The 15363-nt window shown below is 42.9% G+C and overlaps 2 protein-coding genes across 4 annotated transcripts in view; both read left to right on the top strand.

The window, feature by feature from the left end:
• Nucleotides 1-8073, top strand: part of wasl (Wiskott-Aldrich syndrome like) — a 30456-nt gene extending 22383 nt beyond the window's left edge. For both annotated transcript variants that reach the window (XM_023349287.1, XM_023349292.1), the window contains 4 exons: nucleotides 684-837; nucleotides 3595-4172; nucleotides 4731-4839; nucleotides 6824-8073. In XM_023349287.1, the coding sequence (XP_023205055.1) occupies nucleotides 684-837; nucleotides 3595-4172; nucleotides 4731-4839; nucleotides 6824-6885 (903 nt within the window). In that variant the 3' untranslated portion in view covers nucleotides 6886-8073. The remainder of the gene's footprint in view (nucleotides 1-683; nucleotides 838-3594; nucleotides 4173-4730; nucleotides 4840-6823) is intronic.
• Nucleotides 8074-8790: 717 nt separating this feature from the next.
• Nucleotides 8791-15363, top strand: part of iqub (IQ motif and ubiquitin domain containing) — a 29568-nt gene continuing 22995 nt past the window's right edge. The window contains exons 1-2 of one of the 2 annotated variants that reach the window (XM_023344091.1): nucleotides 8791-9464; nucleotides 13792-13881. In XM_023344091.1, coding sequence (XP_023199859.1) covers nucleotides 9437-9464; nucleotides 13792-13881 — 118 coding nt within the window. In that variant the 5' untranslated portion in view covers nucleotides 8791-9436. Of the gene's footprint in view, nucleotides 9465-12822; nucleotides 13141-13791; nucleotides 13882-15363 lie in introns of those variants that run through there. The other variant, XM_005814131.3, reaches the window with a different exon arrangement.

The following is a 15363-nucleotide window of genomic DNA, read 5'->3' as shown; positions in this document are numbered from 1 at the left end:
TTAAAGATAGGTGATCTTTAGGGTGCATTCACACCAGCCCTGTTAGTCCACTTTAATCAAACTCTAGTTTGTTTGTCTAGGAAATCCGGTTTGTGTGGGGAGGTGTGAATGCACAATCGAACTCTAATGTGTACTAAAAAAGGTTTAAACCTACCCTGATCCTCCTAAAAACCTAGGTCACTAGGTTCACAGAGTTCAGGTCTGGCATTCATGATCGCCATGACTTCAGCCATGAGAGTGCTCAAAACCTCGTGTGGGAGATGAGTGTGTCCTGTTTGGAGTAACATAGCATCCAGAATGCATATGGCTATACCGATAACTCTTTCCCATGAACCACCCATGTGTGATAAATGTGGCGGGTTAAAAATCCATGTGCATCTTTTGCTTTGTAGATAGGATTCAACCACTGCCTCTTTGGAGTTCATGTTCAGTTCTCTGCATTCAAAGTTGGTTCCCGTGTCAGATCGGAGAAGTTTGGCAGGACCACGGAGAGTGAAAAATCTCCTAAAAGCGTTGATACAGCTATCTGTTGACATGGATTCCACCAGCTATATGTGCACAGCTCTGGTTGACATACAAGTGAAAAGGTCCACTAGACACTGAAAGATTTCCATCTCTATCAGTCAGCATAATTTGAGTTACCTTGAATGCTCAGAGTTGAACAAATTTTGTTGTTTGAGCAGCTAAACAACCTGGACCCAGAGCTGAAGAACCTGTTTGACATGTGTGGGATCTCCGAGGCTCAGCTGAAGGACAGAGAGACATCCAAGGTCATCTACGATTTCATCGAGAAGAAAGGGGGGGTGGAGGCTGTCAAGAACGAGCTCAGGAGGCAGGGTGAGAGCAGACACACACCTCCTCCCATGGTTCTGGTTCTGCTTGTACATCTGTGTGTTAATGTCACTCGTCATTCAGTTCATGTAAGCAGTGCGTGTTCACCGAGAAGCACAGATCACCACAGGTGATTTGTGGTGAAAGATTAGAAATCTTTCTGAGACTAATTTAGCTCCATAGTGGTGTGGTCAGAACTCTGATCAGACCCTGTGGAGGGTTGTGGCCATAAAGGTTATCACGGGGAGGGTTAGGGTTAGGGTTAGGGGAGGGCTGCTTGAAGAAAGTCATCTGGCTTGAGACTTTGTTAAATTATGTTTTATTATTTAGCACGCTGTGTTCTGGTTGGATGATTACTTCTTACCTCCGTCAATGAGCTGCTGACAAATGCTAAGTGCTATTAGCAGCTATGGAGGAAGACTGCTAATAGAAAGAAGTGCTGCCAAGAAAGAGACAAAAAAGTAAATAGGAAAGATAGTACAGATCAGTGTGTGAACTGCAAAATGGAATTGGTGTTTTATAGTAGCACATCCTGCTCAGTGCTGTAACATGTTGGCAGCTGTTCTTGTTACAGTCTAATTAGCTTCTGGACCTTCTCTGTCTTACCTGAGTGAAGTTGGCCCCCCCACCTTCTTCAAATTAGACAAAATTGGTGTCAATCAACTCGGCTACGTTTGTGCTGGTTTGTGCAGCAAAGATTTTCATTTGTGCTGCTATCATTTTAAAGATATTAAGAAATGTTTTAGAGGTCATCAAAGGTCAACCAGCCCTCTTAATATCTTTAAAATGATAGCTGCACAAATGAAAATCTTTGCTGCACAAACCAGCACAAACGTAGCCGAGTTGATTGACACCCATTTTGTCTAATTTGAAGAAGGTGGGGGGGCCAACTTCACTCAGGTCTCTGTCTTTGCTCAGCAGAGGCCTCTTGGATAAAAAAGTGCGCAGTTTTCACACTAAAACTTGACGAATGGACAAATTTAGAAAAGTGCAGCTGCTGGTCCGCCCTGTCGCCACCCACAAATACATATATAAATTAGTATAAATACCCGTGAAGCAATAACCATGGCAACGGTCCTTGCTTGTAGTATGAGTATTTATAATAATAATAATAATATATTTTATGTAAAAGGTGCTTTCAGGGCACATAAGGTCACATCACAAAAACAAAAATGATACAAGAAAAATGATACATTTTAAAGAAAACAATTTCAAATAAAAAAATAAAGAGCTCTGCTGTTCTAACGGGCTGTCTGGAGTTCAGCCGGGATTTAAAGACAGACATCATGTCAGAGAGTCCTTTGAGTGGGGAATGTGGATGTTTAAAGAAATCATGTGCATAAGTTGTACATTTACAGAACGATGCTTTCTGTCCATAAAGCCGCATTCACAAAGCGGACCTGGCTCGACTGAAGGATGTCTGCTTTTGAACTGGTCCTGGTACCGGTACCGCACGGCTCCTTCTTTAGGTTTTGCTCAGAGATCCAGAATGACCAGTCAACATGATCTCTCAATAAATGCTCCTTCTGAATCCTTCCATTGGCGATGTTCTCCATCAGAGCCAAAGCGCTCCATATTTATGCAGCTCATCTTTGCGCAGCTACTTGAATATGTGATTGTATACACAACGTATTATTTACATTCGAATGAGGTTTTCACATCCTTCTATTTTTATTTTCTTTGTTTTGTGTGCGTGTTAGCTTATTGCCTGAGGATAAATTTATTGTTTCGTCGTTTACGTTGAAACAATAAAAATCATGAAAAAACATCGGGTTCAATGCTTCTTGGTCTAAATAACTGAATGTAGTCAGATTTCAGTGTATTTAGGTGAGTTTTGACACTTTGTAGTTTGATATTGGCCACAGAAAAAGTTTACGTGGCTGCTGCACATTTTCACGGCAGGTCAAAGCTTGTGTATATTTACGCAAACTTTCAAACTTTTTATTTATTTTTTACCCCTCCAGGGTTTTTTTTTTGTAGGCTCTAGTGTCCCTTATATGAAAGTAGGCTGACAGGAAAGGGGGAAGAAAAGGGGGAAGACATGCGGCAAATATCGTCGGGTCCGGGAGTTGAACCCGTGACGGCCATAAAGCCATAATGACTCAAGACCTCCAAACATGGGTCGCGCTATCCACTACGCCATGTGAATTTTTATACATGCCGATTTTTGTGTAAAATATGGCGCCGCACATTTTTTGTGTGTACTGTACAATGCTTTATACATGAGGCCCCAGGTGAGCTACCTCCTCCATTTAGACTTGAATAAGTAGATTAACACATCTTTATATGGTGTATTCTGGTTTAGTTTTCTGTGTGCTGTATGTATTGTAGGATATTAAAAATGCGCCACAGAAGCCTTAGACTGACCCGATCCTCAACCTTTTCATTTTGACCTGATCCGGCCCAAACTTGGGTTTGGGAGGAAGTCAGTCTTTAGATCTGACATGTAGGAAGCATCCACTACATGCATGGAGCTCATTAGTTGCTGCTAACAGGTGACATTTTTGTTCCCTTTGCAAAAAACTGACTTTTATCTGTTGGTGTTAGAACACAATCTGGCATTTTATACATGTACAAGAAAATAAAATTTGCCATTAGAAATTGCCAGTAAATGTATTCAGCTATCCCTACATAAAATTAAAGATCATGGTGTGATGTACTTGCTGATCCAGAAGAGTAATGACATAAACGATGAAAAATTGATTAGAAGTATCTTGTTGATGCAGAATGAGCCATCAGTTGATGTTTCTCCTCCCTCTGCAGCTCCGCCTCCTCCCCCATCTCGAAGTGGCGGCCCTCCTCCCCCTCCACCTCCACACAGCACAGCCCCACCCCCCCCATTCAGAGGGAGCAGAGGAGCCCCCCCTCCACCTCCTCCATCCAGAGCTCCTATTTCAGCCCCTCCTCCTCCTCCCCCCTCCAGACCAGGAGCTCTTGGTGCCCCTCCTCCTCCTCCCCCCTCTAGGGGGGGCCATCAGCCTCCTCCCCCTCCTCACCATCATCACCAGCAGCCTCCCCCCCCTCCTCCCCATCCATCATCTTCCATTGCCCCTCAAGCTGCCCCCCTTCCCCCACCTGTTCTTCCCCAAACATCCCCTGCCAGCTCTGCACCCCCTCCACCCCCTCCACCACCACCTCCAGGTCCTCCCCCTCCCCCAGAGTTGGACGGTGTCAGCAGTGGTCGGGACTCTCCCAGCCCAGGCGGGAAGTCAGCACTGCTGGAGCAGATCAGAGGGGGGGCCCAGCTGAAGAAGGTGGAGCAGAACCAGCGGGCTCCGGCCTCCAGCACTGGCCGGGACGCACTGCTGGACCAGATCCGACAGGGGATCCAGCTCAAGACTGTGAGCACCACTTCTACAAACTCTTCTCTCCTGCAGGACCGGCGCTCCGTAAACACCCTGCTGCCCAGGGCTCAGCTGGACCTGGGGCGAGTCAGGTTCCCGGGAAAGAACCTGGGCACGCAGCTTCTGCCCCAGGTTCTGTTAACTAGGCTGAGCAGCTACCAGGTCTTAACTACTTCCTGTTCCCAGAGGACTACCACAGCAACTTCCACGTCAGAACGCTGTTGGCTTGGCAATGTGTGTACTGACCTGGAATTGGGTCGGATCTTTGAGTTTCTGGCCTGTTGACCTCCACGCAGGCTGCTCAGTTTGGGAGTTAGGTGATTCCCTAGTTGTCTAGTTCCAGCATATTAGAGATGACGTTTGGTTCTAGAGTGAACGTCCTCCATGATGTTATGCCAGTGATCCACCAGGTGGCGAAGTCTCTTTTGAGAAATTCTATTTCCTCTTATTGTTGAGGAAAAAACAAAACTTTTCTTATGAAACCAAGACTGTTGTTCTGTTAAGGAATGAAAAATGGTGAGGCCTGCTGTGTGATGGTTGTGTTTGTGCCTTTAGGTATCAGATCTCCCAGAATCGGGCCCCCCAACTCCGGCTCCAACTGCAGGGATTGTTGGGGCCCTAATGGAGGTTATGCAAAAGAGGAGCAAAGCTATCCATTCCTCTGGTGAGTTTCTGCGTCACAAAGCTCTCTGGCCACTACAGCCATGACTTCATGTGAACAGACAAAGAAGGCGAGGTGTGTGGGGTTGTTTCACATAACCCCTCCCATTGTGATGTCACTGCAGTCTGATGATGCGTTCACGCCAAATGTGTTTGGCGCATCTGGTTTAAATGTAAAGTTTATGTGGAGGTGCGTCAGACGCACAAAAATTGTATTAGCCGCTGTTTTCGTTGCCGGCCTCTTTGTCGGATGCGACGAACACTTCAAACGCACCTCAACGGGGCCTCCACGCGCCTCAACGGGGCCTCCACGCGCCTCAACGGGGCCTCTACGCGCCTCAACGGGGCCTCAACGGTGCCTCCACGTGCCTCAACGGGGCCTCCACATGCCTCAACGGGGCCTCCACGTGCCTCAACGGGGCCTCCACGTGCCTCAACGGGGCCTCTACGCGCCTCAACGGGGCCTCTACGCGCCTCAACGGGGCCTCAACGGTGCCTCCACGTGCCTCAACGGGGCCTCCACATGCCTCAACGGGGCCTCCACGTGCCTCAACGGGGCCTCCACGTGCCTCAACGGGGCCTCTAAGCGCCTCAACGGGGGCCTCCACATGGATTTAAATGTAAACCGGACTCGCCCAACAAGCAAAACGCATTTGCCGTGAACGCACCATGAGTGGATGCAAGAATGTCAGAAAAATAACAGCCGAGAAGTTTTTTGCAGTAAAACTTAACGCTGACTATGTCACGATGCTTTTGACTTCCTGCACAATGGAAGGTCTGTTTTGCATTTTCTTTAGCATACTGTGATGTGAATGCATTTGCGATTAGCTTTTGCTGAATTCTGAGCTGATTTTCAACTTTTGAATTGGAATACTTGATTGTTGTACAGAAGCACAACAGAAATTAATTTCAGTACAACCATCCAAAGACAATAAACAAAGAAAAGGAAAACAGGTGCCTGGACAGCAGCCGTGGAGGCGCTGCCCTTTTCATTAGGTCAGAAAAACAATAAGCTGATGTTTGTTGGAGGTGAAAAAAATCCTGTCACTCTGTCCCCACAGTAAGGACAGGGTGAGAGGTTGCAAACCCTGAATTGAAAAGCAACACGTAGACACAGGAGTGTCTACATGTCTCCGAAGGCGGAGAGTTTGAGGGTTGTGTGTTTCTAGCTATGTAGAATGAATGTCAGCATGTGTGTGTAGTAAGCTGACCCTGCCATTGTCTCTGATACGTGGTGAAAAGTTTATCAGTGACCTTGAGTAGAGTCCAAGATGGAGCTTCTTGTTCACTCAGGACAGTTTGAGAAGGCCGACTCAGGGGAACCAGATCAGATAGAGAAAGAATAGTTTTAGGTCGGGCTGACACCCTAGTTTTCCATCTGCCCTACAGACCCGACCTGTTGTCCGCCCTGTTTATCTGGAATTTCTAATTACCCTAACACCATAATACCTGTAGACAGGTGTAATGCTAAAATATTATTCCCCTACAGGCTACACAATTCATACTTCAGATTTTTGGCCCATAACACAATTAAGTTATGCTGGTAAAGTTTACATCTGGTAGGATAACTGTGTTTCCACTGCTTTAAGAGCTCAGACAAATCAGACTTTCAAACATTCACCTGTATGTGATTAATTGATCAAATGTGCCCAATAAGAGGATTGCAATTGATCAGTCAGTATTGGGAAGTAGCGTCTTCAGGTGACAAACTGAATGGTGCCAGGAGGCCAAGACGTTGCTAATCAAACATGTTCACTTAGATCCAAAACGTTTCTAACAACCAAAGGCAAAAAAAGAAATCAAAAGACATGTTCAAATGAACGACCTAATAGAAATAATATTCCTAATTATTGTTTCGACGAGGTGTTGCGCAAGTTTGTGTGTTTTGGGTTTTTTTCATATGGCAGAAAGAAGCCCCTCCCTTCAGGACAGCAGACCAGGGCTCAGCTGCTGATTGGCTCTTTAAACCTCCATGTTTGTTTTCTCAGATGACGATGAGGATGAAGATGAAGATGATGACTTTGAGGATGATGAAGAGTGGGATGACTAGTGAAGATGCCCCCCACCCACCTTTCCCAGCCTACCACTAACACTAAAACTCTTCCAGAACCCCACTACATCATGTAATGTAAATGTTGTTTGAGTTTCCAGTATATTTATTTTTGCTCTTAAAATATGATAATTCCAGTTAATCTGTGCAATACCTCATCAATGAAGCTGTTCTGTTCATCACACACCGTAGAGGTAAAAGCTTCTCTCCTCCTCCTGCGTCAGTAGAAAGCACTTAATGCACCGTTAGCTCAGAGCCTGGACCTGAGCTCCAGAAGGAAACGCTGCAGGGAAGACTTGGAGGTGGGCGGAGCTTCCTGGGAAGTCATTCTGTTACATTTCATTGCCTGTTTCAGAAACTTTAAATGGACAATATTCCAAGCAATTTGGCAGGAAAATGTTTGAGTGTATTGCTCTGAAATGCATAATTAACACTATTTTCCTATCATATTTGTCCTCTATTTATTTTCTGTCTTTTCATCTCCTATTGAAGACATGACCATGACCAAACCTTGTGTAGATCTTTAACTTAGATTTTTCACATGATTAAAAGGTTTTGTTGTTTTTGTCTTGTTTTGCACAGTTTCTAAAATAGTTTGTTTGGTTTCTTGTTTTGTGTGTTTGTAATAGTAGCATACATACAGTAGGATAGACAGTAGGATACTCTGACATTAATTTAACAAGACAATGTTTGAGTTACAGACACACATGCATGTATAGCTGATATAGCAGAACTTTCTTTTCTTTTGCAACATTCCATTATCCTGTCAGGAAGTTACACCATCATCATACTGTTTTCATTTCATTTAAAGGGAACAAGTAAAAATATTTGTCATTTGCTCTTTTTTTTAAAGAAACTATGATTTTTATGCAATGCAACTGTAAATGCCCTCCTTTTGCAAATACCAGACAAAGCAAATAATGATGAACCAAATGTGGCATTTTCAAGCAGCTTGCGGCTTTGGCGATGCCTGTGATGGTTTGTCAGAGAAACAGTGTGAAGAAGTAACCGACGCTTGTTTCTCTGTCTGTCCTTTAAGTTCTTATTGTCCTCCAGGGACCTAATGCTGCATCAAGAAGCCAAGTTACTGACATAAAGCCTGTGAAAAAGGTCGGGAGGGGCCGGGATGGGTGGGGTCAGTGAGAATAATAAATTGTATACCTGAATAAATGTTATTTACATAGGTGAGTTGGTCTGATGGTTTTTCTGTTAAATTTCCTAAAAACTTATTTTCAGAGGTTTTGGTTTCATGTGTTGGTGCAGATTCTCCATAGCCCAGGTCATCCTCAATGCTCAGGTGGAAGACAATCAGACTACCTGATGCCAGACATGTTTTACCTTTTATGCTAAAAGGTTCTTCTTGGAACTGCTTGGAAGCTGTACTCGGTACAGTCACCATACCAGGGCTGTGAAGTTACTGATTCTACTCCCTCCATGGTTCTTGGTTCACATGCTTCTATTTTTTGCTATTTACATCACTTTCAGTTATTTAAATAAAAATTGAAATTAATAGTAATAATATATATTCAGTTATGCATTATATTGCATGCTTACAAAAGAAAAAAACCATTAAGTATTGGTGCTGTGTTAGGGGAACTGCAATTTCCCCGAGGGAAAATCCCAGAGGGATTTCTAAAGTGTCTGTCTAGCAACCTGTATATCTTGAGCTGGTATTTCTTTCAGTGCGTTTATTTAACACGGCATTTTGCGTTCATGATTACATATCATATGGCAGACCGCGGGCCACATCCGGCCCGCGTGAGGCCAATCATAAATTACAAAATAAATTTTTTTAAAAACATCTACAGTATGTCGTGCGTGCAATACAACTGTGCTGCTTTTATTTTGAAAAGTGTTATTTATGGACGTATGTCCGTGCCTAACCTGTGAGTGAAGGTGCACAGCTACAAGTGATGCCCGGTTACCCCCAAGATGTCCGCTCACGCTAAAAAAAGAAAAGTTGATGACGTTTTCAACAAGACATGGACTGCCACGTATTTCTTTACAGAAATGAAAGGTAAAGCCGTGTGCTTAATTTGTGGTACACAGGTTGCTGTGTTTAAAGATTATAATTTGAATCGCCGCTACGCGACGAAGCACGAGGATAAATATCGGAATCTGATGAAGAGGCGCGAGGAAGGCTGATGAGTTGATGGTAAAACTGCAAACCCAAAAAAGACTTTTTACCAAACTTCACACCCCCAGAGATGCAGCCGTCAGGACAAGTTTCGTCATTGCTCACAAAATCGCCAGAAAAAGTAAGGCGTTTTCTGACGGAGAGTTTATTACGTTTATTGCTCATTGGACTCTGTTGCGCTGATTTGCCCGGAGAAGAAGGGCGCATTTGAGAACGTGTCGCTCTCCAGACTCTGTAACGAGGCGGGTTGAGGCATCGCTGGAAACTTGGAGCTTCAGCTGAAGAACAGAGCGGCTGACTTTGACTGTTTTTCTCTGGCTTTGGGTGAGCTGCGATGTACGGGACAGCGCCCAGCTGCTCATCTTCTTGCGTGGGACAACTGCAGACTTTCAAATCACGGAGGAGCTGGCAGCCATGCAGTCAATTAAAGCGACAACCACAGGTAATGACTTGTTCACAGAGGTAAATGCGTGTTTGGACATGTTAGGACGGAAATGGGACAAGCTGGCAGGTGTGACAACAGATGGTTGTCCAAATCTGACAGGGAAAAATGTTGGACTTTTAAAGAGGATGCAGGATAAAGTGACAGAAATGAACCCTGTGCAGAAATGGACATTTTTGCATTGTATTATACATCAGGAAGTGTTGTGTAAGACAGTGTTAAAAATGAACCATGTTGTTGATGCTGTAATTAAAACAGTTAACTGTATCAGAGCGAGAGCGTTAAATCATAGACAATTTGTTGCACTTTGGAGGAACATGAGAGTGAACATGGTGACATAAGCTACCACAGCAACGTCAGGTAGCGCAGCCTGGGCAAAGTACTGAAACGTGTCTGAGACCTGAGAGACCAGACTGAGAATTTCTGTGGGAAGAAAGGACATGACATCCCAGAACTTTCAGATGAAGACTGGGTGGCAGATCTCGGATTTGCTGTGGATGTGACTGAACTCATGAACGAACTGAATGTCAAACTGCAGTGCAAGGGTCTTTTTGTGCATGAGATGTACAGTGCAGTGACGGCTTTCATGAGAAAGTTGCAGCTTCTCTCAAGCCAAGTGAAGGACAACATTCTGACCCACTTGCCAACACTAAAGGAAGCCACCAGATCAGTCGATCACCTCCACAAGTACTCAAGCAAGTTAGAAGCACTGCATGGAGAGTTTTTGAGGCAATTTCAAGATTTCAAAACTATTGAGAGTGAAATGCACATGGTTTCTTCTCCCTTCAACTGCAGTGTGGACAATTCACCAAGCAATGTTCAGATGGAGCTCATTGACCTGCAGTCTGACCTACTTCTGGCAGAGCACTTCAGGTCAGTCTCACTGCTGGACTTTTACTCCTCCCTCAAAGAGGAGAACTTCCCACACCCGAGGAGGCGTGCTCAGAGGATTCTGGTCCTCTTTGGATCCACCTATGTATGTGAAGAGACATTTTCAGTGATGAAGTTCAACAACTCCAAACACAGATCCTCTATCACTGATGATCACCTCTCAGCTGTCCTTCACATAGCCACCTCAGATTTCAATGCCCTTGTTCAAGCCCAGAACAGACTGGATTATTCACACTGAAGAGGTCAAATGAGGTGGAAAACATAACAAGTTATTGTTTGTTGTATTTCTATAAACTTGTTAAGTTGTTTGTTGTTTTTCCTTGTTTGTAGAACAAAGTTAAAGTGTGAACAATTTAAAAATAAATTGCAGTGATTCAATGATTGTTTTTGTTTTCTTTTTTCAATTTCACATAGCCTAATATAAATATTTAAGGATTAAGAGTTTAAATAAAACCATCAAAAGCAATCTGCTTTTGTATAAAGTTACGTAAGGTTAAATTAAATTCTTCTTCTTCTTATTATTATTATTTATCTTACGGTATATCAAAAATAATACTGAGCAAAATTTAATTGAAATATTGATGTGGCCCTCCATCAGTGCTCCGGTTGCTCATTCGGCCCCCGGTAAAAATGAATTGCCCAGCCTGCCATATGGCATGTAATCTAAAATAGGTCTCGAGCTATCTTCATAGCTCGTTTGGTCATGTGATCCTCAAGCCCGGATTTTAGCAAGATGCTTTGTATTTTTGTGAATGAATAAGGTCATAATGTCCTAATTTTATCACTGACTAAGAGGATTTTGGCAGTGTTATTGAAAAAAATGTCCAATTTATTCTGGCAAACGTCCATCATGAAAGCTTGATTATTATTGGTCCAAGTTGCTTCTGACGCTTTGGGGCGGAGCGTCACGGAGTAATTTCTCACGATGGCGGACAACAGAATGACTGACGGCGGAGTTCAGGAACGAAAGAAAAAGAAGAGCGCGACCGACAGGTGATGAAGAAAATATCCAAACTAACAGGGTTTTTTAAACTCATATCGGACATGGAACAGAACCACCGTCCCTCTCCGCTTCTCAAGACGTTAGCCTTGCTAACAGCGGTTCTATGGTCCGCCAGAACCTGGATCTCTGACTGATCCGGTGCCGCCCAGAGGCGGCGGAAGGGCGAACTTCTTCGCCAGGTGCAGCGATGACCACGGATAATCCGTCCAGTACTGATCCTGAGCTTTGGGTAAAAACTGATGAGTTCGTGTGAGTTTACTGGGCTGAGCAAGAAGCAGGGAGCTATTAAAATATGACGTTAATTTTAAAGCATCGGAACATCTTTACAAACATCAGAAACGATTCTTCTCCTGATCGCCTTTTTGAAAGCCAGCTGCAAGTGGTGAGTACATCCAAACACAGGCTGATTCTCCTCCATCCGCCGCGGCTGGGTTTTGTGTTTTAAACGATGCTAAAAGTCAGTGAAGCTTTGAAACGAGTTTCCGTGAGGAAAAAAGCAACAGAACGATTCAAAGAGAAAGAAAACGGCTAAAGTCACAGAAAATTAATGCGACGCTCTGCTCGCTCAATGTGAAGTTAAAACTAGCTTTAGCTTCCAGCTAGCAGCTGAACTGTCCTAATCATAGGACCGACTGTATTAACTTGAGTGCGTCCTGCCCTGACACGCAGCTACATCCGGTCATCACAGAATAACAGTTTTGAGCAGGTTTGGCTCCCAGAGGGGAAATAACCTGTCAGTCTGAACTTGGTAAGGAAATAAACCTGATAATTACAGAGAAAGATACAGTTGATAAAAATTGAAAGAGGGAGGGAGACGATAAAGATAGAAATGAAGAAGGATAAATAAATACTGTACATAGAGGATGGATAGAGAACATTGTCACATTTGTTCTTCCTTAGGAAAGCTCTGTTGAGTAGACATACTCAAGATGTTCAAGTATTTCTTTAATAACTATTTTGATTTTCTGACTGATCACGATCTTTAAAAATCTGACTTGACTGTTGTAAACCTTGCATGTAGAGATGACCTGGGATGACCTGGAGCTTGGGACTGTCCATCAGCCTCATGGTGGACAGTGGCTGATTTTTGTGACCTTGTAGGTGGATAAGGTTTGTGGATAAGATAGAATCGGTTCCACACACACACACACACACACACACACACACACACACACACACACACACACACACACACACACACACACACACACACACACATATATATATATATAGAACGATTATTAAGTGGAGCCCTAGGGCCGCCCCACACCTTGGCTCATGCCCAGGGGCCCACACCCTCCTAAGTCCGGCCCTGGTGATCCTTATACCAAGACAAACCGGTTGCTATGGCAACATGTAAACGTTTTACTCAGCCATTTTAAACCTATGCTTTCGAAAGCTTAGGTTTGTAATTTGCAAACCTTTTTTTCCATTGATAAATTAACAAAAATATAGCAACGACTTTATTCGAAAATGTAGATATTGACGGGTTTCCAGGTTTTAATCTCGACGCGGTTTGTCGTGGATTTGTTGCGGTCAGACTTTCTTATAGAACATTTGTTGATTTAAGTTCAGTACTTTCCTACCAAGATATCCTCACGCTGCCAGTTCAAACCACGATGAGCAAACCAGGAGAAACCACAGAGGACAGAGAGGAAGAGGAAGAGAACAAGAAGACTAAAGAAAGCCCGCCGACAGTTGGAAGTACTATAGCGCAGCCACCAGGGGGCGGCAGAGAGGAGGAGAGCGAAGACGGCTCCTGTTCAGATGAGCCCAGTGCGAGTAAGGCAAAAAAAAAACCACTGAGAACTTGGCCAAAAGTAAAGGAAGAGCTGTTATTCTTTTTACCTTCATAGTCTACCTGAAGACACAGACATACAGGCTGTCTACATAAATGTCCTGTTTTGCTCGGTGCGTTTAAGTGGTGACACCTGATAACACGTTGCTATGTTGAAGCAATATGTTGCTGTTCAGCCTGAGCCTGAGCACTAATCATACCAATGAATGGAAGGAGTGTATGAGGAAGCGATTAGTAAAGAGCTGTATTAAAGTAAACAGGCAAATGTAATCAGAAGCCGAAATAAACACAATGGCCTCCTCGCTCCTTCTCAGCCACTTTTCTCTTGTTTTTTTCTTTGCAAATGTAGATCAGGATGTAAAAGACACTGGAAGTCGAGCTAGGTGATCTATGTGATGATCTGCAACAGAAAACAGGAAATGTTCAAAGCTCCATAGAAAATATATGTATTTCATCTCAAGCTATCCTAATCAACTTGTATTTGGAATTATTCAGATTTATATTAAATTCTGAAGGGTCATCTAGAATTTGTCTGTCATAAAGTAATTACTATAAAAATCTACTCATAAGCACTGTTATTTTAGAAAGCAAAGAGGAGGCTTTCTGTGAAATTCCTTCCTTTTTGTGTGATCTAGCTGTTCTGGATGCTGTGGAGGATCAAATGCCTGATGATGCTGATGAGCTTGATGATAATGAAACGAATGTTAAAAACTCAACAGCTACAGGTAAGCATGACTGCAACCAGACACTACAGTACAGCCTGCTGGGCTCTGCATTTTGATCAGTGATTTATTTGAGTTTGGAGGAGAAGTGAAGCATCAACAGAGCCTTAGTTATTTGCGTTAGCTGCGTTCAAATGATAACTGAGTTTTAACCCTTTATCTTTGTAATAACTTTTTATTTCTGCACTGATTTGAAATATTGCTAATTGAATTTTAAAGCAAAACATGAGAAACATGATTATATGAATTTACAAAATATTAGACTGTTCAAAATAGCAGTGTTAGCAATGTTATTTCCAGAGTCCAACATTTATTGTGTAAAGTGAGAAATGCTTGAAGATTTCTGTTTCACCTGAGTGAAGTTGGCCCCCCCACCTTCTTCAAATTAGACAAAATTGGTGTCAAACGTTTGTGCTACGTTTGTGCTGGTTTGTGCAGCAAAATTTTTTGTTTGTGCCGCTATCATTTTAAAGATATAAAGAAATGTTTTTAGAGGTCATCAAAGGTCAACCAGCCCTCTTAATATCTTTAAAATGATAGATGCACAAATGAAAATCTTTGCTGCACAAACCTAGCCGAGTTGATTGACACCCATTTCGTCTGATTTGAAGAAGGTGGGGGGCTGGTTGACCTTTGATGACCTCTAAAAACATTTCTTTATATCTTTAAAATGATAGCGGCACAAACGAAAATTTTTGCTGCACAAACGTTTGACACCAATTTTGTCTAATTTGAAGAAGGTGGGGGGGCCAACTTCACTCAGGTGCCCAAAGTGGGTCCTCAAGGGCCGACATCCTGCATGCTTTAGTTCTCTCCCTGGTGGTACCAACAACCTTTTCAGCAGGTCAATGTTCTCCTTAGTCATCATTTGATCCAGGTGCTTTAAACCAGGGAGAGACTAAACCATGCAGGATGCCGGCCCTCCAGAACCCACTTTGGGCACCACTGGTTTATAACAAAGGGCCTTTGTGAAAACGTCTTGCAGATCAATTTTTGTTAATTCCAGAGTGGATCAGTAGCTGATTCTATTCTTTGAACCATTAAAACCATAATTTTATGTTCCTTACACATCGTTTTTGTTTCTGTATTTGAGATTGTTTTAGCAGAGCTGCATCATTTTCTTCATGTGTACCATGTGGTGCTGTTTGTAAAGTTACACTGTCAAAAATGATCTGCAAGTATTTGGGATATTTAACGTGTCCCATTATTTTTTAAATTATATATACTTATATTCATGCTTTTTATTATTTATTTATTTGTTATTATTATTAGAGCCTTGCAACAAAATTTTGTTCAATATATACATTTTAAATGTGCAGTTGAATGACAGTTAAGTCTATCTGTCATAGGAGAAAAATATTGATGTTCATTTTCAAATCATATGCACTTGACAACATGGACAATGTCTGAAATGACTTGTTTTTTAAAACTCTTAAAAATGTGTCAAATTAAAAATAGAAATTTAATATAGAAATGTCCCATTTC

The sequence above is a fragment of the Xiphophorus maculatus genome, chromosome 2 (assembly GCF_002775205.1).
Source record: "Xiphophorus maculatus strain JP 163 A chromosome 2, X_maculatus-5.0-male, whole genome shotgun sequence".
NCBI classification, from domain to species: domain Eukaryota; kingdom Metazoa; phylum Chordata; class Actinopteri; order Cyprinodontiformes; family Poeciliidae; genus Xiphophorus; species Xiphophorus maculatus.
The sequence above is the reverse complement of the archived record's forward strand: the minus strand, read 5'-3'. Positions and strand labels throughout refer to the sequence as shown.